General features: G+C 43.7%; 1 protein-coding gene across 4 annotated transcripts in view; it reads left to right on the forward strand.

Moving 5' to 3' along the window:
• Positions 1-297: 297 nt before the first annotated feature.
• The window catches only part of dclk1a (doublecortin-like kinase 1a), a 35,681-nt gene continuing 13,908 nt past the window's right edge, over positions 298-22,070 (forward strand). Inside the window, exons 1-5 of one of the 4 annotated variants that reach the window (XM_054754576.1) lie at positions 298-478; positions 760-1,161; positions 1,727-2,076; positions 11,110-11,209; positions 13,305-13,412. In XM_054754576.1, the coding sequence (XP_054610551.1) occupies positions 795-1,161; positions 1,727-2,076; positions 11,110-11,209; positions 13,305-13,412 (925 nt within the window). In that variant the 5' untranslated portion in view covers positions 298-478; positions 760-794. The other 3 variants (XM_054754578.1, XM_054754580.1, XM_054754579.1) reach the window with 3 other exon arrangements.

Below are 22,070 nucleotides of genomic sequence, written 5' to 3' on the forward strand. Positions count from 1 at the left end.
ATGGCACTAATAGACTGTAGAACTGTATAGATATAGTTATTACAGACTAGAAGGAACAGACCTGTAGGAGTTTTAAAGAGTGGGACAAAAATACTATAATAACTACGTTCTTACGTACTCCTGCTTATTTTATGGAGGGGTCTGTGTGAGGAATGCATGTATCGGTCGCCCCCACCCCCAACTCACCCAATCCTAGCATCTTCATCACGTTCTAGACATGCGGACCTGCATCCTAATGACTGTAAGGGGGTGGGGGTGCTGAATGGGAATCACGACACGAGTGACGTGGCTGAAGAGGAGGAGGAGGAGGAGGAGGAAGAGGCAGCTGCGATTTAGAGCTTCTCGTGCTCAGCTTCTTCTTCCATCATTACACACACACACACACACACACTACTGGCTTTAAAGTCTTTTCCTTTGGTGGCTGGAAGTGAAGCATCAGCCATCCCGGAGGTGACCGAGGAGCTCATCTCTCCTGTGGGTAAGACATTTTCATCATTGATCAGTTGTTGGAGTATTATGGGATGGTGTCAGCCCGCATAGTGACTTTTCAGGGCTGAACAGCAGTTATTGATAGGTGCCTGTCTCTCCATCCGTGTCTGCTGGTCCAGGCGGTCAGCGTGGCTTAGAGGACTTAATCTGTCATTAGGACTCTATTCTGGGAGCAGGCGTGCACGACGCGCACCTCCTAGCTCCCCTTGTTGTTGTTTGGTGACACCAACTTCCTACCTGCGTGCGTGTGTTTGTGCGTGTACGCGTCAGACAGCATCGCGGTTCTGGTGAGCCTGGTGGGCCGCATGGACACGGACATGGAGCACTTCGACGAGCGGGACAAAGGTCAGCGACACGGCCGCTCCAACGCGCGCGTCAACGGCGTACAGAGCCCAACGCACAGCGCGCACTGCAGTCTCTTCCGGACTCGGACCCTGAAGGCTCTGAGCGCCGAGAAGCGGGCCAAGAAGGTGCGTTTCTACCGCAACGGGGACCGATACTTCCATGGAATCGTCTACGCCATCTCCGCAGACCGCTTCCGGACCTTTGACGCCCTGCTGGCCGACCTGACCCGCTCCTTGTCCGACAACGTCAACCTGCCGCAGGGCGTCAGAACCATCTACACGCTGGACGGAACCAGGAGGATCACCTGTATTGATCAACTGCTCGAAGGTACAACTTGCATCTGTTTTACAGAGCAAGAAACTATATTTGATTGCTGATGCTAAAGCGAACCACAATTAGCATGACCACATACAAACACAATTAAATAACATTACAATATAGCAATACAATTAAACATCCTTATAGTAGAACATGCTTTTGAAAATAATTTTAAAAAGTCTTGCTGGAAATACTCTTGTTACTTTTGGACATTGAGAAAATGAGCATTAACAACATCACATAGCAATCCCCAGATACCACGCGAATATGCTCCTTAGTGGCTGTGGGGAGTATATGGATGTATAATGATGACATCATTTCAATCGGAATGGATGATTAGTTAGTGCTACGATCTTCCTGCTACATGCTGGTTTGCTGTGAAGTGTTTGAAATGACTCACCGGTCCCAAAAATCTGTATTACAACTTGTATTTGTACTGCAAAGTAATGAAAATAAAGCTGTTGTTACATCTTAGAGATGAGCAACAAGCTGTTAGCATGGAGGCAATAAAGACAAGAGAGTGGATCATAATATTATTATTAGGTTAACCTTTGTCCCATGGCGCCCCCTGTAGGCGACAGTTACGTGTGCAGCTCCATCGAGGCCTACAAGAAGGTGGACTACACCAAGAACGTCAACCCCAACTGGTCGGTCAATGTCAAGGCGGCGGCGGCGGTGGCCCGCGGGCCCCCCTCACTGGGCAGCACCAAGGTGGGGGTGCCAGAGAGCCGTGAGAGCAAGGACTTTGTCCGTCCCAAGCTGGTGACGGTGGTGCGTAGCGGTGTGAAGCCCCGCAAGGCCGTGAGGGTGCTGCTCAACAAGAAGACGGCGCACTCCTACGAGCAGGTGCTCACCGACATCACGGACGCCATCAAGCTGGACTCTGGCGTGGTGAAAAAGATCTACACATTGGAGGGAAAACTGGTGAGTCCATACTTTTTCATGCTTTGACTTCAAACCAACCACGTGGTCCAGTCCAGTCTAGTCCAGTCTAGTCAAAACTGAGTAAGCAACAACGGAGGAGATCTTTCTTTTTGGTCTTCCTCTCATTCTAGACTAGAGGATTCACTGTCCACCAATCAATACACTGTAGTGTGGAGGCCAAAAAGTGGTTAATATTAATTATTTTGGTGATGTTCACAAAATATTTCATAGTCAAGTGTGCTTCTCGGTGAAATATTCCGGTATGTGAGGAGGTTCTGTGGAACGCTCGCAAGTGCAAGTTTTCTTCCTCAGAGGGAGTTTTTCCTTGCCTCTGTCGCCAAAGTGCTTGCTCGTGTGTGGTGATAGAAATACAATTGTCTTGATATTGTGAGGCTATCAAGTTAATCACATGCTAAGATGCTGCAGTTTGGTCTTAAGTGTGCTAAAGAAAGACCTACTTCCTGGTCTGTGTTCTAAAGATGGCATCCTTCTCTCTAGTTTATGAATGAAGAAAACCCCAGAGTGAGAGAGAAGGAAGTGACGCAGAGTGCAGAAAGAGGTTGATGGGAGGCAGCAAAGCGATGAGAAGAATCTATGAATGGAGTGTGTTGTTGTTGTCCTCGCCCACGCTGGAGTGCTGCGTGGTGTGATGAGTCACGGGCCCTTCAAATCCGCCCACCTGCTCAGCTGTGGCATACATACTTTACATGCATGCATGCGGGTCATTGAAGAGGGAATGTCGGGAAAGATGCAGTCAGAGTAAAATAAAACTCAGTTTTCGACTTCATTTATTTGGCTACTTTTGTTTTAGTCAGAATGAAAGTCCACATTCTGTGTTCAATTCTCCTTTTCTTCCGGTTATTATTCTTGTCATTGTGTCTTCTCCGCTGACGACTTTCCTCAGGCTTCTGATTGGCTAATGTGAACTTAAAGCAAGGGGTTATAGCGCCACCTGTTGCTTTGGCATGCACTTGTCAGCCTGTTGATGTGCGTTTATGAGGATGGAGAATAATCATTTAGGAAAATATGCTCGCTGTGCTAACTCTGCTGGTCAACCTTTATGCGATGACGCTAGCGTCGCATCCTGCCTGACCTCGTGCAATCCATTTAATGATCCACCGTGATTAACCCAGCGGGAAGTTAGTCCAGATTCCTGGTCTGATGTGATCTGATGGTTAGATCCTTGCAACAAGTCACAAAAACATAATTTTCAATCCCTTTGAGAATCTTCCTACAAGGGATTTAAAGTTTTCCATGACGCCTGCTGGCTCTGTGGTTGCCGTGGGTTACCGTTATCTTGGAGATTATACAAGAAATGCCACTCTCATTCCACGCCCCCCCATCCTATCCTCCCCCTCCTTTTTGCAAGTAAGGCTATTATGCCGCTGCTATTTTTAGACACTATCGATTGGGCCGCTGGGCATGACAACACGCTAACCAGTGCTCACCAGCGCTCAAAGCAGACCTCTTTTTGTCCGTTTTGATGGACAACATGTGGAATGTAAACAATATGTAACACAATAAGTGAGGCAAAGACTAGATTAGCTTAAACCTCAGTGAAATGTGCTGAATGTGTGTGGTAACGACTACAACGACCAGGAAAAGCTCACTGTAAGTCCCCACGTTGATTACACAGCACGTGAGCAGGAAGTCTATTCATTTTGAATATCTGACCACGAGATAGGCCGGGTTGTGTGAGTCCAAAGGCCACATGAGGACAGTGCGACATTCTTCTTCAATAGAGCTGCTCGATATCTCGACATCTTTCTTACAAGTGTTCAGTATTGTCCAGCACTTTGTTTCTGCTACTGATATCAACCGATACAGATTTTGGCAGCAGCTATTCCCACAAACTAATGTCAGGTCACATCTCGCGTAATGAATTCTTCTACTGATGCATTTCACAAGCAAACACTGTCTGTGCAAAATAAGACAAATACTGCAAGACAAGTTATAGAAAAAATGCCATACTAATTGTAATAATTTGGTCTCAACAAAATAGTGAAATAAAAACGCCACTGCCCCCTATAGCCCAACCCGTGAATCACAGCTGACAACCAAACACAATACTCCTGTCCATACAGCAGTGCTTCTCAAATAGTGGGGCGGTCCCCGTGGGGGGGGCGCGGTGAACTGTCGGGGTGGGACATGAGAGGCAGGGAGTACTTTCAGTGTTACTGCAGACCTGCCAACATGTACAAATTTATCCTACTCAGCATGCAGTTTGACTCGTGAATACGCTTGTATGTTTCACAGCTCTCCATTTTGTTTTATCTTCCTGGCTTTAGTTTCAAGTTCAGTCTGTACGGTACAGATAAATAAATAGATATTATCAGTTTCTCAATAGCTTTTCAAATCAAGGGGGGGCGTGAAAACATTTCTGTCCCCTGGGGAGGCATTTCAGGTATGTCGACAACTGCTTACGTCGACTCAGCCAGTGCAAGGGGTGTCATGGTGTATGTCGTCATCGTTACCTTCAAATATTAGATGTGCGACAGCAGGAAGATGCTAACATTGAATATTTATGATGTACTTATTGAATGTCATCACTGTGTGAAGTTAATTACCTGAGTGCACACGCTGATTAGGTTACTGTGAAGCTGTGTGGGTGTGTGGGTGGGTTGTGGGGGGCATTTGACAGTGCATGTACGTGCACGTGTGTCAGTCTCCTAGGCAGAAGTAGGTTTCTGGGCTGGGTTGATGGTGACGTTTTTGTCCCAGCAGAACCAACAAGTCCAGAGAGAGCGAGAGCGAGAGAGAGAGAGCATCGCTTTGTGTTCATTAACCTCTTTAATGAGCACACACACACACACACACATACATACATGGGAAGCTTTGTGTACCAGGTCAAATGGGCCTACTTGAATACTGTCTGAATAAGGTTCTGATATCGCCAATCACACAATACAATGGAGACGTTTAGTGATTTAAACATCATAGCTACTGTATTGTTGTGACCAGTAAACCAGCAGCACATGACATCTCGTGAACGGGGGCCTATACCAGAACCTGATACTGCCCCCTCCTGCTCGGGTTCCTCTCTGCGAGCTCACTAGCGCCACACCGAGGCTTGCTGGTGTCATGTTTCCACTTGTAACCTGAGCAACAACATATCAAGTTACCTCTGAACCTCCTCGCGTCTGGACCGAGCTCCTCCTCTTTATTTGGCGTCGTTGTCGTATGTCGCTTCTGGCAGGAGTTGATCTGGTTTCCTAGCAACAGCATCTAGGTCCAAGCTGGTTCTGATCAAGAAGGTAGACAAGCTGTAAGTGGCTTAGAGTACGGCCATGGCGGCACTATTAATACTGTTAAGCTGTGTTTGCGTATACACATACACACGCACACGCACACACACCACTATGTTGGACCCCAGCTGCCAGCACTGAGCCTCCAATCACGCACACTGAGACATGCAGAGTGACACACAGGCATGCAACCTCAACAACACACACATGAAAACACACGCACACGTCACAAAGCAGAGGTGGGCTGCTTCAAGTTTGCGTGAGTCACTAATGGGTGCTCGTGGTGTGCTGCTTAGTGGCTACTGAACCCACTTTCCCCATAGGAAGTAATGAACATAGAAGTAATCTGTTCCAGGGTCAAGCTGTGGCCGTCGTGTAAGCTTTATTAAGTACCAAACAAGTCTAAAAGGAAGTAAAGTGCTGTTAATGGTGTGGTGTTAAGCTGCAGTGATTGTTTTCTGCCTCTTGGGTGGCAGCCCCCCCTCCCCCCAACCACTCCCATCCAGCACCGCAGTGACTGTGCAGGATGCAGGATCATAAAGAATCGCAAAGAGGAAAATTATTAGTCTGTTTTTGTTGTGAAGGTTTGATTGATTGTTGTGTGTTGATGACTGAACTTATTTTGTCCTCAAGATGAGGACAAAGTATGTTGGCTCCTTCTGTTCTGCTGAGTCATTGTTACTCAGCACAGGGTGGGTGTGTGTGCGTGTGTGCGTGTGTGCGTGTGTGTGATGCACGTTTGTTCTGGTGCAGCAACATTGTGTTATTTTCTATTAACTATTTAGTTTGTTAGGTGTCTGCATCTGATTGTTGAGCTTTGATAACAACAGGAAGTGATGTAGAATGACACAGCAGACACTGTTTACAGTGGATTATTGCGGTGGTTACGTTTCAGTACCACCAGTGAATGCGAACAAAATGTAATTGATACGCCAAAAAAAAAAGTATATTTTTGACACATGGCTCGCTTACCTATCCATAAACTCCTGTTAGCTTGACGATGACGTTCTCCTCCGGTTTCAGATCGACATTTGCAATAAAAGTCCATCCATCCGTCTATTTTCTTCCGTTATCCGGGCCCAGGTCGTTGGGGCAGCAGTCCCAGTAAGGAAGTTCTCAGTTCCGGCCACCTCTTACAGTTCCACCAAGGGAGCATCGAGGTATTCCCAGGCCAGCTGTGAGACGTAGCGTAATTTCTTTCAATTTAGAGAGAAAAACATATTTGTACATATATAAGCCGAACCGGACTATAAGCCGCACATGTCCACGTCATAAAAAGACATGTTGCTGCACGCACAAGCCCATGAGGACCAGGCATCTCTTTATTTGACAGAAGCCAATCGTGACCTATGAGAAAACTCACAACGAGCTTATCAACCCATCCGAAATTGCAGGATGTCATTACTCAATGTAACAGTCTGAGTACGGTGTCATCTTAGATAGAAGGCTAAAATCATCACACATCAACTTAGCACTCAAAAGGGAGCTAGGAAATATACAAGACAAGTACCTATACGAGTTTAATATAAATTTAAAAAACAGCAACTATTTTAACTTCTTCAACCCTTCTGCACCCCTCTGATGGACTCCGAGAAGGTCAGGTACTCTGAGCTGCCGTTAGGTGCGTATGCACAAACAATAGTCAAGATCCTTTTGCTTCTAGGATGTGTAGGGAAGTGACCCTCTCGTTCACTGTGGGATGACTCCAACACAAGGACGGGGCTATTAATAAGCCCACACCAGCTAGCTGCCTTTCCCCAGCGGCAAGTCCAGAGTAGAAGAAGGTCCTGCCCCTCTCGAGGAGTTTGGGTCCAGAACCCAAACTGTGTGTTGAGGTGAGTCCAACTATCTCTGGTCGGAATGTCTCAACCTCTCACACAAGCTCAGGCTCCTTCCCTACCAGAGAAGTGATAGATTTGATGACCAAAGACCAGGTCGATTTATTTTTATGTCAACCCAGCCATCCAGGATCGTCATTCTAATGTGTATAACCTCACCCGCCGCTTTATTAGAAACACTTAAGATCACAAATATGCGGATTTGATTGACACATTCAGAGGGGAAGTCTCTTTTAAACTTTTTATTGTTTATTGAGGCTAACACCCATAAAAGAACAGCCTGTGTCATGTCCCTAAACCCTGGATCCAACGAGGGACCTTTAGATCTTCAGTCTAACGCTCTCCCAACTGAGCTGTTTGAGTCTGTGGAACCTTGCGATGTGAGGGATCAGAGGTCAGTGAGGTGGAACGGGGGTGGGGCCAGGTTGTTCACAACAGTTGAGGGCCCCAATGCCTAATGTTGTGACCTGTGTACAGACAGCTTGAAGGATCAAAACAAAGGAGGTCAAGACGAAGTGAACATAAGGAGGAGACGTCTGGGATGGGCGGGGGCAGCCCGAGGACAACACAATGCATTGTGGGACCCAATGCCACTGATTCATGTCTCATTTGCTTCACGTTAGTCCTGTTGAGGGCCAATGCAGATGATGATCATCACACGAGCGCAGCAGAAGAACATTGTAGAAGCAGCAGTCGTTACATAAGCGTGTTATGCAATCAGCTGCGGTGAGTTTCGGTGAACTCTGGAACTCTGACGCCATCGATGTGCCTTCTCATTACCAGCGTCTCCCTGTCTGTTGAGAGGATGAATCAATTCATTTCCTAAGCGAATAAAGGGGAATTCCTTTTGGCTCTTTATGTCTTATAACGTACGATTTTGAACAATTCCATGCTTTCAAATTCCATATTTTTTTCTGAAGAGGCAGAACAACAGAATAGTCAAGTACCAATGTGCATTCAGCACCATGGCTAGCTCCTCAGAGTTAAGCCTTTTGTCTCCAGATGGAGCTCTTCCTGTGGGCGGGGCTTCGGTGACCTGGCTGCGTCCTCACTGTGTCCTCGCTGTAACCTCTGTCAGTCCACTGCAGTAGCAGAAGCTCTTGCTGACTTCCTCTTTGCAACGAACCATTACAAAATTGAGCACTTGTGTGTTCCGTAGACCCGCATGTGCCCCCGCGCACTACATTTAGCTCTTAAAGTCCAGATATACTCCCACTCAGCTATGGAATAGACAAGATGGAAGCTAGAGATAGCGGACAGCATTGTTAGCGTGGTCAATTTGTCCTCAGCAGCTTCTGGTGACCCACCAGAGGTCATTATACCTAAAAACTACTTCATTATTCATATGGTAATGAGGACAAAAATTACTTCAAAGACTTTCTGCGTGTAGACCGGCTTTTCCCTTTTTTGTTTATTTTATAATCAGAAGCAAGCATACGTGGAGGGACCCACACCAATAACTTCAAAACATTTCAACATTTCAAAAGTACACACAATCACATGGCCATGCCCTGATATACACATATATACTGTAAAGTTCCTTAATATTTATTTTTTTTAATTTCATTTAAACATTTTAGATACTGTTGTTCCTTTGCTGTAGAGGCAAGGCTGCTTGAATGTCTCAGCATGATCAAACACTGCCCCCTTGTGGCCGTGTAGAGCTCTCACTTTGGACTGCAGCAGCCATGACAGTTGCTGAATGTGAGCAGTGGCATCATGTCTAAACAGAGCAGCAGGTGTGCTTTACTATATACAGTATGCGTGATGGACATGTAATCAGAACAACAAACAAAGGATAAGAAAAAGGGAAAGGGAGACTTTTTAGTGTCTCGCTGGCACTGAGGAATATCCATGTTTGAATAATCATGTGTTGTATAAGACGATGTCTCCGTTTTTATTCATGGAAAGACATCAAACACTCTCCTTCTGCTGTGGACGATGACTCATGCTGTTTGTTATAGTAAGAAATACACCAATTCTTCATTATTAGGAAGACATTTTGGACAATTGCATGCTTCCAACTTCATAGGAACATATTGGAAAAGGACTCACTATTGGACCAAAGTTCCCCACAGACACAATCTAAAGCAGGGGTGTCCAAAGTGCGACCCAGAGGCCATTTGTGGTGCGCAGCTTGGTTTTTATTGGCCTGCCTTGTGTAAGTAAAATTTAACCCAAAAAATCCAGCAAAAATAGGAAACATCAAGAAAAAAGTCAAAATGTAAAGCGAAGAAGCTGAAATGTTGATACGGTCGTCCCTCTTCAAAAGCGGTTAGTTGGTTCCATCAATGCATTTCCGCGATATAGCATTCAATGATAATAAAAGGAATATTTTCATAGTTAGAGCAAAGAAAACCTGTTTATGAGTTTCTAAATAATTTTTTAAAAACATTATTAGAGCCCTGTAGACATGAAATAACCAGGAAATAGCACCCCTATAGTCATCATTACGCTTCTATTATTCATTGTTTACACTGGCTCGCACGGCTCCTGTATTATGCTACAGGAACTCTAGATGGCCGCTAGCTAGCAAGCTAGTGAGCTAACAAGCTAGCGAGCTAACCAGTTAGCCTCGAATTTGTTTCCTCTAAACTTAAGAAAGGGTTTCAAACAGAGTAAGGAAGAAGAAGCCACAAACTTACCACTTCCATATGGAATGGGAGGAGAACCTTTGTTCACTCTGCATCCATGGCTGGCTACATGGAGTGCAAGGTCAGGTAATGTAATGAGGATGGATGTTCATCCGTGTAACATTACTGCTGCCTGGTGGCCAGAATACTACATATCACTTGCATTACAGTATGTTTTGACTAATAATAGACCATAGTGTACCATGAAATAGCAGTCATTTATTAATTAATTTATTTCTGAAAAAGGAGGGACAATGAGGGATGACTTAACTAATAATAATAAACAAAGCTTTAAATGAATAGAACTTTTTTTTGCCTTTTTACTAAATTAAAAAATACTTAAAAATATCAAAGTGGTCCCCCGTCCTTTGATTTTCAGTATGCGGCGCTCGGTGGAAACATTTTGGACACCCCTGCTCTAAAGTGTTGGAGAAGGTCTTCCCGGAAGAGCGGAAGCTGTTAAAGCTGCAAAGACTCCACATCCTCTTCACTTTTCACTTCCTGTGGCTGTCCCAATACTTGTGAGTGCACAGTGTCCTTGTTTCAGCAGTATATGTATGTTGTGTAACGGCGCCGACATCAAAGCGTTGTGTTTGGCGCCGGCAGGCGGAAGACGATGCAGTCAGGAATAGACGTGCTGCTCTCTCCTTCACCTTGTTTGCTTCTTCTCACTTTTACTGCACTCCTCTTCTGACATATTGATCGTGCGTGTGTGTGTGTGTGTGTGTGTGTGTGTGTGTGTCAAGCAACCAGTGCCTAGAGGGTGTGATCACCATGGCAACTGTACTCTTCACGCCCTGCTCACTTTACTGAGTGTTACCTCACTTGACTCTTTCTACAGATTCCAAAATGCCAGCAGAGGCCAGCAGTGGTTTGCAACAGAAATCGGTTTCTAATATTATGCGGACCCCATTTTCAGATGCATGCGAGGGTCCAAATATCAGGCATAGCTCTCAAAATAATATCTTTTTTTTTTTTACAGTGAGTTTTGTTGATAGTGAGTCAATGAATGGGTTTTTACACCGGATGCCCTTCCTGACACAACCCTGGTCGGGAATTTAAGTCATGCTCTCTGCCATAAAAGGCAAAAAACGTGTATCATTACATCACTAGGGCTACCCAATACTATGCCGTACAGTTGTTAAATCAGGTGTGTCCAAAGTGTGGCCCCGGGGGCCCTTTGCAGCCCGCAGCTGATTTTTTTTTATCGGCCCACGGCATATTTTTGTAGATAGAATCAAACACCCGGTTTTGTGTTTGTGTTTGTCTGACGGCGTGAAACATGCGCTAATTTCGTTGTTGTGTCTTTGTTTCCAGGTGACGTGCCTGCAGGACTTTTTCGGCGATGAGGACGTTTTTGTGGCATGCGGACCCGAAAAGCTGCGCTACCAAGACGACTTGATGCTGGATGAGACCGGTGAGGCTTTCTTGTTGTTTTTGTCTGCTGTGACTGAGAGCTGTTGTTGATACTTTGTCAACATTTTACGAACAGCTCTCACTGTAATGCAAAGATCAAAACACAGCCCAGGTTAGCGTGTTTTTCAGTTAACGTTGAAAATTTCCAGCAACATTTTTCATCGGTTTGCTTACATTATCCGGTTAGCATACAATATAGCATGCGTCTTCTCATGTTATTAATACACCACACGAGTCCAACTGTGTTCTTAATGTATTTTTTATCGCAAAACGTCCTTAGCTTGCTACGACATGGAAACAGGAAGTCAGCTCCGTCGCCTGTCTATGATGTCATCTGCAGTTGACTCTGTAGTTTTTCGCTAGCTAACACAGTTATACCACAAGTTGACACACAAGTTTTTATAGTTTTATAATGATAGTTTTGCATACATAAAACAATTCTGTTTGTTTTTTTTTGAATGAAAAGGGATAAATGAACATTTAAGGTTACTTTTATCTTCACTGAAGATGTGACTGACACAAATTGAAAGACACAATCTGCAAGCGACATCAACACTTGAATTCAAGTTCCGTTTTTCTCTTGCAATTTTCTTGGGCTTCCATTCTTGCTTATTTTGCAGCCATAATCAAAAGAAAAGTGTGAGAGGCACTATTGAATTCAAGAAATAACTCATGGCAAAACACACCAAAGGTGTTATTTTTAAAAAATGTGCCGTGGGCCAACAAAAATGCCAACCCTAGGGCCGGACGTTGGACGCCCCTGTTGCAGAGCAGCATCTACTCTGAGAGAAACAAACTCATTTCCTTCACATCGTCTCGCTGTCCAGTCGCTCCTCCCTCGCTATGCCTGTCTGAACAGCATTCCAACATCCCCCCCGCGGTCATGCGAGGACACCGGCTAGCCTTCGTGTGTTGCTGTCTGCCTCGTTTGCATTCTCACCCTCTCTTCTTTCTCCTCCGTCTGCCACTAAAGCAGATGCTCGCTGGCTCATTTTGTATTTCCACCACATTCCTCTAATGTCTTCCTCACAGCTATTATCTGCGTAGTGTATTACCTATGTAGGTATTTATCCTCGAGATAGAGACAAGGTGACATCAGCATGTTGACAATATTGATATAAAGCTAATGGTGTGGTGAGTCATTGAATGTTATTTTTGTGTGAATGCTGAGAGCGTCCCGCTAATATTACCGTGTTCATTTAGCTGAGAATTGACATTTCTAGTATTGTTCAGTTATTGCACTGTTGCAATGCAGTGCTGCTGCACAAACAATGGGTAGCTGGATTTGGGGGGAAAAAAGCTTCCTTTGACCACACAAAGCTGCAGACGACTTGGCCGCCCGTCAGCAGCATGATCATTAGCACCTGTGCCTCAGAGCTAGCACGTCGTCATCACGTTTGCACTCGACATTGCGCTTTAGTCACACGACATGCATGTGAACCTCCCACACGTATGTCAGTAGGAGGGTTTTTTTTTTAATGTAGTCATCGTGGTTGGATCACTGAGTAGATTTGAGCACTATTAGACCCTTAGGCTAACATGCTAACACACTGCTGTTCCACTCCAGTCTTCCAGGTGGCAGCACTGCCCACATTAACATGTTTATTATTGTGTATGCCAATCAAAAGTGAGCATCATTATCTTTCTAAAGGCAGAATTTCATGATTTTGTGTACGTAATACAGTGACTGATGACCGGATGTAACCTGCATGAGTCGGCCATTTTGTAGGACTATTACATTTATTCCGTAGAACATTTGCCCGTCCCTAATAAACACGCTCCCCGTGCACGCTCGCCCCAGTCGCTGCGATAACGAGCCGTAATGAGGCAGAGTTAATGAGCGGGAGAGCAGCAAAGTTTTGGGGGATGAAGCAGGCAGGCGGCAAGCGCCACGCGGCTCATTAATCAGACGTGTTTGTTTGTTAAATGTCACGCGTCGGTGAGTCACCGCCGACGCTCCCCGAAGGACGCAGCAAATAAAGCAATTACATCTGCATTAGCAGCGTGCAAGGTCAAAGGTCAAATCAGTCTAAATGTTAAATCCTAAAAGACTGCTAACATGCTAACATGCTAAAGTGTGTCCTGTGGTATTGCAGAGTGTCGCATGGTGAGGCCCATGAACTACGGCAAGATGTCCTCCGCTGTGATCCGAGGCTCTCCCAGGACTTTAATCCAGACCCGACGCAGCAAGTCCCCCGCATCCGGTAAGAAAATGAATAGGATATTGGGTTGTGTCAGGGATTCACACTTCCATATAATTTTGGCTTTGACTCACATTTGGTGCGAAAATGACATTTTCCACCCTGATATGATATCAGTGTCAGATTAGCCGGTCGTCGTGGCAACACTGTATGACCTGCATTGACGTCATCTTCACACAACATGGTTATATTTATATGTGCAGCGCCTACTGTGGCACCTTGGTGTTGATGAGGTAATAAAATAATAAAATAAATGGCATTTGAAATAATAACAATATAAATAAATAATAATACACTTGATAATACATAATAATAGTACATAACATAACAATAGTACGCAATAATAATAATACTATGTTTGATTTAAGGTGATTTTTTTGTTGTTGAGTGGCTGGAAAGAAAGAAGAAGAAGAAGAATGTAGTGAAAGACTCTAAGAAGTCGTGTTCCAGATATTTTCCATACACTCCCGATGAAAATTTGGAAACCAGTTGAAAAATTGCAAGAATTTACATTTTGCACTGTTGGATCTTAAGAAGGTTCTAAGCAGAGCTTCAAAATAATTTCGATTTCTTCAAAAAACAAGAAATGGGAGTGAGGCAGTTTTTTTTTTTGTTTTGGACTAAGCAATTTATTACAAAAATCAAAGTGAAATAGGCTGTTCATCAGCTGATCAAAAGTTGAAGACCATAGCTAAAAAAAACAACGCCCCCCCCTCCCAAAAAAAAGAAATAAAATGTTCAAAAAAGGCTCAGCGATGAGTAGCTGCGCCTTTCTTGTTTATCACCTGAAAAATTGGTTTGGGCATGCTTGATGCCAGTGTTTCCTGGAGGCTAGTGGGAATGTTGCTTCAGGTGGTGAAGATGGCTTCCTGGAGGGCATCCGATGTCTGGAACTCATGTTCATTTTTGTTAACTTCCCTTACCATCCATCCCCAAATGTTCTCAGTTGGATTTAGATCAGGGGAACATGCAGGATGGTCCAAAAGAGTGAGGTTATTCCTCTGGAAGAAGTCCTTTGTCAGGCGGGTATTGTGAACTGCAACGCTGTCCTGTTGAAAAAGCCAGTCATTACCACACAGACGAGGGACTTCAGTCATGAGGGATGCCCCGTGCAACATCTTCACATGGCCATCTGCCGTTTGACGCCCCTGCACAACCTGAAGCTCCATTGTTGTGTTGACAGAAAAAGCATCCCATATCATGATGGCGCCCCCTCCCCTGTACCATGTGGAAAACATCTCAGAGAATAAAACTTTCTTCCACCTTTCAATTTCCCATGTTTGGTTCTCTCCTGAAAATTCCTAACAGGCAGTTTTGTGCCGTTGAAGGAGACGAGGCCTTTGAAGATGTTTGGTGTTCTGAAAAGCCTTCTCTCCCAGATGCCGTCTGATGGTTATTGGACTGCACTATGCACCAATAATAACCTTAATTTCGGTCGAGGATGGTCCCGTGTCTTGACAGACAGCTAGGCAGATCCTCCGGCTCAGGGTCGGTGACATTTTTTTGGGTCCAGCACTTGACTTTTTTGTTTCATAACCTTCAGGATCTTTGAAGAAGTTTCAAATGACTGTCTTACTGCGTCCAACCTCTACTGCGGCCTTGCTTATGCAGCTCAACAATCTGACCGCGTTCAAAGAGTGAAAGCTTTTTTGCCTTTGCCATCAAGAGATCCTGACAGTGTGAATACCTGACAGAAAATGACATTGAATAAACCGATGAACAGCCTATTTCACTTGAATTCTAGTTTGCAATAAATCGCGTACTCACATTTTGTTTTGTCTCACTCCCATTTCTTCTTTTTGCATTTTGAAGCTTGACTTAGAGCCCCTTAAAATTCAGCAGTGCAAAATGATTGCTATTTTTCAACTGGCCTTAACATTTTGATCTCGAGGAAACATTTGATGGAATTTGAACCCCTGCTGATTTAGTAAATTTACCTCTTTACAAACTTAAGACAGAAATACAGAAAAAAATGACATTCAAAAAAGTTCTACATTAATTTTTTATAATACATTTATTATTTGTTTGAGGGAAATAAGGATTTGATCCCAATGCAAAGCCATTGGGGTCAAGCACAGGGGTCAGGTGAAAGAAGGTGAAATTAGAAGGGTCGCGGGGGTGTGCTGGAGCCTATACCAGCTGACTTCAGGCAACAGGCGGGGTACACCCTGGACTCATATAGACAAACAACCATTCACACCTATGGACAATTTAGAGTCTCCAATGAACCTAACATGCATGTTTTTGGAATGTGGGAGGAAACCAGAGTACCCGGAGAAAACCCACGCACGCACGGGGAGAACATGCAAACTCCACACAGAAATGCCCCAAGGGAGAATCGAACCCAGGTCTTCCCGATCTCCAGACTGTGACTGTGTGGCCAACATGCTAACCACTAGACCACCGTGCGGTGCAGTTACTCATTACTTTCCCCCAAAATAATTGAATTACCAATGGAATTACCCTGGAATTACCAGGGAAATGTTTGCCTGAGAGTGAGCAACCACAACTCTCGTTGACTAGCAACTTAGCTTCCTTTGTAGTCGTAGTGAACATTGGCGACTGCAACCCCATTCAGGTTGTTGATATAGATGTCAGCGCTACATGTCACTGTCGGCCACATTTGAAAGAGTAATTCATTACATTGCCTATTACTGGAAACAATAATGGCATGAGCAATGCCCTTGTGTTTCATGTTGAATGTCTTAACACACTTATTTGTCATCCAGCACGTCCTTGCTGTGATGCAGTGTGTAGCATACATAATATATATTCAAATGATAACGATGTCCTGAGGGACACCAAGAAAAGGCACAAAAAAAGAAGAAGAAGAAAAGGGTTGCGGCAGTGAAGATGAGAGGCTGACTCAATCCTGCAGCTGCTCTTCTTCACCTGGAAACACTCTGACATAAAAAGTATCATTGATAGCTTTAGGGTAGTTTGTTCTTTAAGCATTGACACTTTTACAGTCTGGATGCTGGGAAAAGGCAGTGGACTAGATTAGCTAAATTGCAGCATGAGGGACACAAAAGTGGCAGCTTTAACAAATTGTTCTCTTCATGATGACACAGATTGAGTGAGCACTGTTCTGTGTGTGTGTGTGTGTGTGTGTGTGTATGTGTGTGTGAGAGAGAGAGACAAACGCCTTGTCCAGCCACTCGACTTTCGGTCCTCGCTGTCTAATTCTGTCTGGGTCGTATGGCGGCAAGCGGGATTGGTTTTGGACGACCGTGGGTGTGATGCACCATATGCTTTGCCTTGGAAAGGTGAGACGAGTTGACGGTGTGAAAACTTTTGGGGAAGAAGGTTATGAGAGTGAGTCATAACACCATCTGATCTGATCTGGCTGACTGAGGCAGGCTAATGAGGATGTGAGTGTGTGTGTGTGTGTGTGTGTGTGTGTGTGTGTGTGTGTGTGTGTGTGTGTTCTGGTATTTCTGTACTTGTGGAAGAAGACTGGCAGGGCCTTCCAGTAATCTCACTAAAGTGAGTACAACCCTCACATTTCAGCAAGCACGTTTATTCCAATATATTTTATCAAGGGACAATACTGTATAAATGCATATACTCCAGAGTAGTCAGTGTACAGCTTGATAGCAGTATCGATTTACTAGCCACTGATAATGAGTCAACACACAGCCATGGTGTCTAAATAGCTGGCAACACAAGTGTGTAGCAAGATGATTGTGTCTTGTCTACAGTCTAGCACGGTGGTAGTGGTGTGCACGAGTGCTGCCAGCGCTGGGAAGCTACGGTTCATTGAGGAGAAAGATGAATTCCAACATGTGCTGTGACATTATGAAGCAGAAACTGGGCCACATGGTAGTTTTGGTCAACCGAAAGTTGTGTAAAATCCTGGTGGATGTGGAAGAGGATACAAAATGGTCACCTCTGATCGATTCCATGCCCAAGAGGGTTAAGGCAGTGCTGAATAGTGGTCACACTAAATGCAGCCCCCAACCTTGATGCGACCATCACATGCCAGCTTTTTAGACAATAATGGCTGTGTGCTGACTCTCAATCAGTACTGCTAAACAAGCTGTACATTGACTACTCTAAAGTATATCCACTTTACTTTCTGTAGTGTTGCCCTTTGACAAGATGGAATCAAATGTTTGCTGAAATGTTTTTATACTCACCTTTTATTGTGTGGACATTTTGGCAGTAAAATGCAGGGATGAGGTCTTTTCTGGTGTGTGTGAGACAACAGCAGACGGAGAAAGACATGCGTGTGTTACCATGGCAACATGTATCCACAGGGCACACATATATGGCCGTGTCCAGTGTGGGTCCATATTAGTCAATCACTTCCTGATACAAATCGGCCGGCGGTGAAGCACAGTGACGCGTTCCTCGCTTAGAACCCTGAGTCAGACCATGCCGCTGCACCTCCTCTGGCACAGCTTGCGCCAGTCACCTTCATCATCACCATCATCATCATGTTCCGGGATTGTTGTCGACTGCTTTGTCTCAGCAAAGGTTGTTAGCAACATAACAAATAATTAATAGAGTCGCTGTTTGACCCAGCTGTGTTTTTTTTATTATTAGTTCTCGTGAAACCTCTGTTTTGTCTCAGAGGAGTTTGTTTTTTATTCCACACATTTCACCCCCCGCCCCATCCCCACCTCTCAGTACAGCTTGTCCCAGATTGATGCGAAGAGTCAACAACAACAGCAGTGAGCCACATAGCTCCTATAAGAGCTCTAATGAGTAACAACAACAACCTGGAGCACGAGACGTCACAAAGAAATGACTACACAATGTAATCATGATGTCATTATAGACGGGCAAAACATATTGCTGTCAGAAGATGTTTATATAACATGTATAATGCTATGCAGCCTTGTCACTATCAGGGAATGGTCTTTAGAAGACATTATGTAAAAAAGACATGACTCACTCTTTCTGTGTCAACTTTGACACAGTGGTCAGCCTTTGTTGTTTTGCTGTTTTTTACCGTCTGCCAGTGGAATAGCATCCTTTTTCAAAATGCGTTTATACCATACTTTCAGGCCAAATACTTCTTGTAAAGGCGTTCCTTCGAGGCAGTCGTCAATGAAACGATCATTTGCCAAGGTCAAAACTCGAGGTGGGCGTCCATCTGTCTCTCGTTCTCTGCACTTGCTTCGTCCATTGTTGTTTTAAACCTTTGTCTTTTGGGAAATAAAACTAATTTACAGTATCAGTCGGGTACTGTGAACATCCAGCAGCACCACGACATTTTGGCATGACTACTATTTTGATGAAAAATATACTGAACCAAGTCGACGACCTACCTCAGAGAAGCGTTTGTTTACCGTTCTTTAGCTGAGCGGTATTACCCTCATTACGTCACATCCGGAAATGCCGCTGAGCAGTTAGAACTAGTTTGTCATGACTGGTGGCATGACCTACAAATGTCATTTTTGCAAATTTATCGCCTGCTTTCAAGAAATGGAACAACGTAAAACATAATTACAAACAATATATAATATACTTAAGCAAAGTTGATGAATCAAGTCATGGACCCTTTAAAAACACAGGACTCACGCGTTGTATTAAAAGCAGGACAAGACGTGCGTCATATTGTATGTATGTATTGTATTGTACTTTATTAATCCCACAGCAGGGAAATTCACTTGTTACAGCAGCAAGCAAGATACGCAAGTAAAGAATACATAGTGACACATGGTTCAGGTGGCGCAGGTGTTGTAGAGCCTGACAGCGGTCAGTATGAAGGACCTGCGGAACCTCTCCTTCTTACACCGTGGGTGTAACAGTCTGCTAAGGAGCTGCTAAGGGAACGCACAGTGTCATGTAGGGGGTGAGAGGTGTTGTCCATGATGGATGTCAGCTTAGCCAACATCCTTCTCTCCCCCACTTCCTCCACGGAGTCCAGATATTGTACACTAACCAGAGAATGCACGCAAACCGAGGCAAAATTGCGGCGTCAATTTTTGACCTACATCAAAAAGCACGCTAACTGGGGCAGACGCTAACTGAGGTTCGTCTGTATAATGAATGTTTTATTTTTATTATTGGTATTTTCTGGGGAAGGGGGGCTTAGTCAAAAGTGAGCATTCTTTGTAAAGCCGTAGCTGTCATTAGATGGTGATGTAAAGTGTGTTATGATGTAATGTCACTGGGGCAAACTCGGCGTAACACTTCCTGTCTTCGGTCATCAAGTTCGGCCATCAAAATAAAAGCAGGGCCCAGTACCACATCCCAGTGAGCCAGTTTTGTTATGAAACTGTTTTGAAAACTTAGCATTTTTGTTGCAGAAACTTTTTTTTAGGTTGGATTTTGAGCATGTTGTTGGTATGTAAAGCTTTTGTTAAGTTTTTTGAACGTTGCGTGGTGGTTACATGGTTGGTTCCCTCGATGTTCCTCAATGGAACGGTTAAAGAAAACTGTCTCAGAGCAGTCCTTTCTCATTCGAAAAAGAAAAACTCAACTCTTGTTCTTCTGTTCCCACATATGCCGACAGCCAGTCCACCTTATAAGACCTTTTTTTTTTACTTTAGCTTGGTGAGTGGATGTGGCAGTTCCCGTTCGTTTCGCCATAATACGGGTTCAGCAAGCAGCTGTTAACTCTGCTGCACCATTAGCTCGGAGCTAACCTGCAAAACAGACATGTACTAAGTAACGCGCTGTTAATGAATGGATTGGATTAATGGATGGATTAACTTTGACAGTCCTAATAATGAATGATAATTAATAATAATTAATAATGGGTGTACTAGTACGCCTGGGTATACTTACGATAAAAAAACACATATATTGGAAGTTTAGCCCTTTACAAATATACTCTATAAAAGAAAAATAATCTAGAAAAACAAAATTAAATAAAGTTTATGGATGACTTTGTATTTTTAAGAACACCTCTTTATACAAAAGAGGACACAATTCATAGTTATTTTATGTGTACGGAACTTTATTCATAATTTTACATGTATTTTTATTTCTAAATGTTTCAAACAGTAGTGACAACAGTCCTTTTTTTCTACCAAAAATGCTCAGCTGAAAAAGGTTGAGAACCACTGTTGTAGATGATGGATCCAGTATCGCATACACACATACAAACCCACCCCTCCCTTTTGTCTCCCGTTCCCCCCTCCGGCCCAGCGCGCGCGTCACCGCGTGCGCAAGCCTCGCTCCCGCCTCTGCGCGTCAGTGTAGTACAGCTCAGCCCTTGTCTTCCCATTCAACACTTTAGCAGACGAGGAGCTGCTCTTCTTCCTCAGCGCTGCTTTTGGACCCACACTGTGCTCTTCATCATGCTGGGGGAGGAAGGTAGGGGAGCGGGATTGGCATCCTCATCATCATATGTGTTCTTCATCATGTGTGCTGTTCATCATGCGTGAGGGTCACTGAGGCTTTTAATGCTAAACTGTACCCATTTGGAGGATGGAGTCAGTCAGACGTGTTGTGTAATTGTGTGTGTGTGTGTGTGTGTGTGTGTGTGTGTGTGTGTGTGTGGATGCTGGCTTTCATCAATGGAGATGTCTTAAGCAGAGGCAGCCTCTTCTAGTGTGTCATAGAATCATGGTAGTAATAATGATGAAACTGCCTTGTGTGGTGTGCATACATGTTGTGCTGTTGTGTAACGTCTATTTTTGTCTTCTGTGAGCTCTGCTGCTGAATTATGCACAAAGTTGTGTGAGGAATAAACATTTACATGCAAGGAACGCTCGCTGTATGCCACTGCGAAGGAACAATTTCAACATTTACATTTCATAGTCTGATAGAGAGGGAGGCATAGTGTTGCTAATCGTATAATAAAAATGGCTTGTCTATTAACATGCATGGTATTGTGCATGTCGTCAGTGTGCAGTGGAAAAAAACATGTAAAATTTGGAAAAAACTAAGTGATTTTTACATGTTTTAATCAATTTTATCCACATTTTTGTCATGTTTATTTTTTAGATAAAAATAAATGAATCATGCATAATAATGCATACTTTTTGACAGTTTTTGTGACAATTATTGCATATTATTTTGTCAGGAAGTAAATCACGATTTCCTCAACTGTGTTACACAATCTATGAGATCCAATACAAAAATGTCAACATTTCCATTTCGTAGACTGATAGTGAGGCAGGCATAGTGTTGACAGTCATATAATACATATGATGCGTCTCTTAACATGCATGGTATTGTACATGTTGCCACTGTGCAGTGGAACAAAAATGCAAAAACTGAGACAAAAAAATGCGTGAAAAGTGATTAAAAAAAATATTTTTATCCACTTTTATCCACATTTTTGTCTGGTTGGTTTATAAAAGAACCATCCACAAACTGAAGATGCATGCTTTACTTCTGCTTTACAGTTTTGTGACAATTATTGCACCTTATTTCATCAGGAAGTGACATCGAGATTGTCTCAGCTGCGTTACACAATCTATGAGCTCCAATACAAAAATTCTACCTTTGCAAAGATAATAATTCTTCATTTTGGTTGGAAAAAAAAGTGTAAAAGTGCACTCCTGTATCTCATTCTGAGAGTTTCTTACTTTTCTAATAGTATTTGGACCTTCTCATGTTATGAAATGTGGTCATCAAAATAGAAATATAAATATAATTTGACTATACCAGGGGCATCTAAGGTTTTACTGAAATATCGAAGAAATCGTGGGCAATTTAGGTATTTTTTGTTTTGTAAAAATTCTAAAACCAACCCAT

Source organism: Dunckerocampus dactyliophorus, chromosome 16, assembly GCF_027744805.1.
Source record: "Dunckerocampus dactyliophorus isolate RoL2022-P2 chromosome 16, RoL_Ddac_1.1, whole genome shotgun sequence".
NCBI classification, from domain to species: domain Eukaryota; kingdom Metazoa; phylum Chordata; class Actinopteri; order Syngnathiformes; family Syngnathidae; genus Dunckerocampus; species Dunckerocampus dactyliophorus.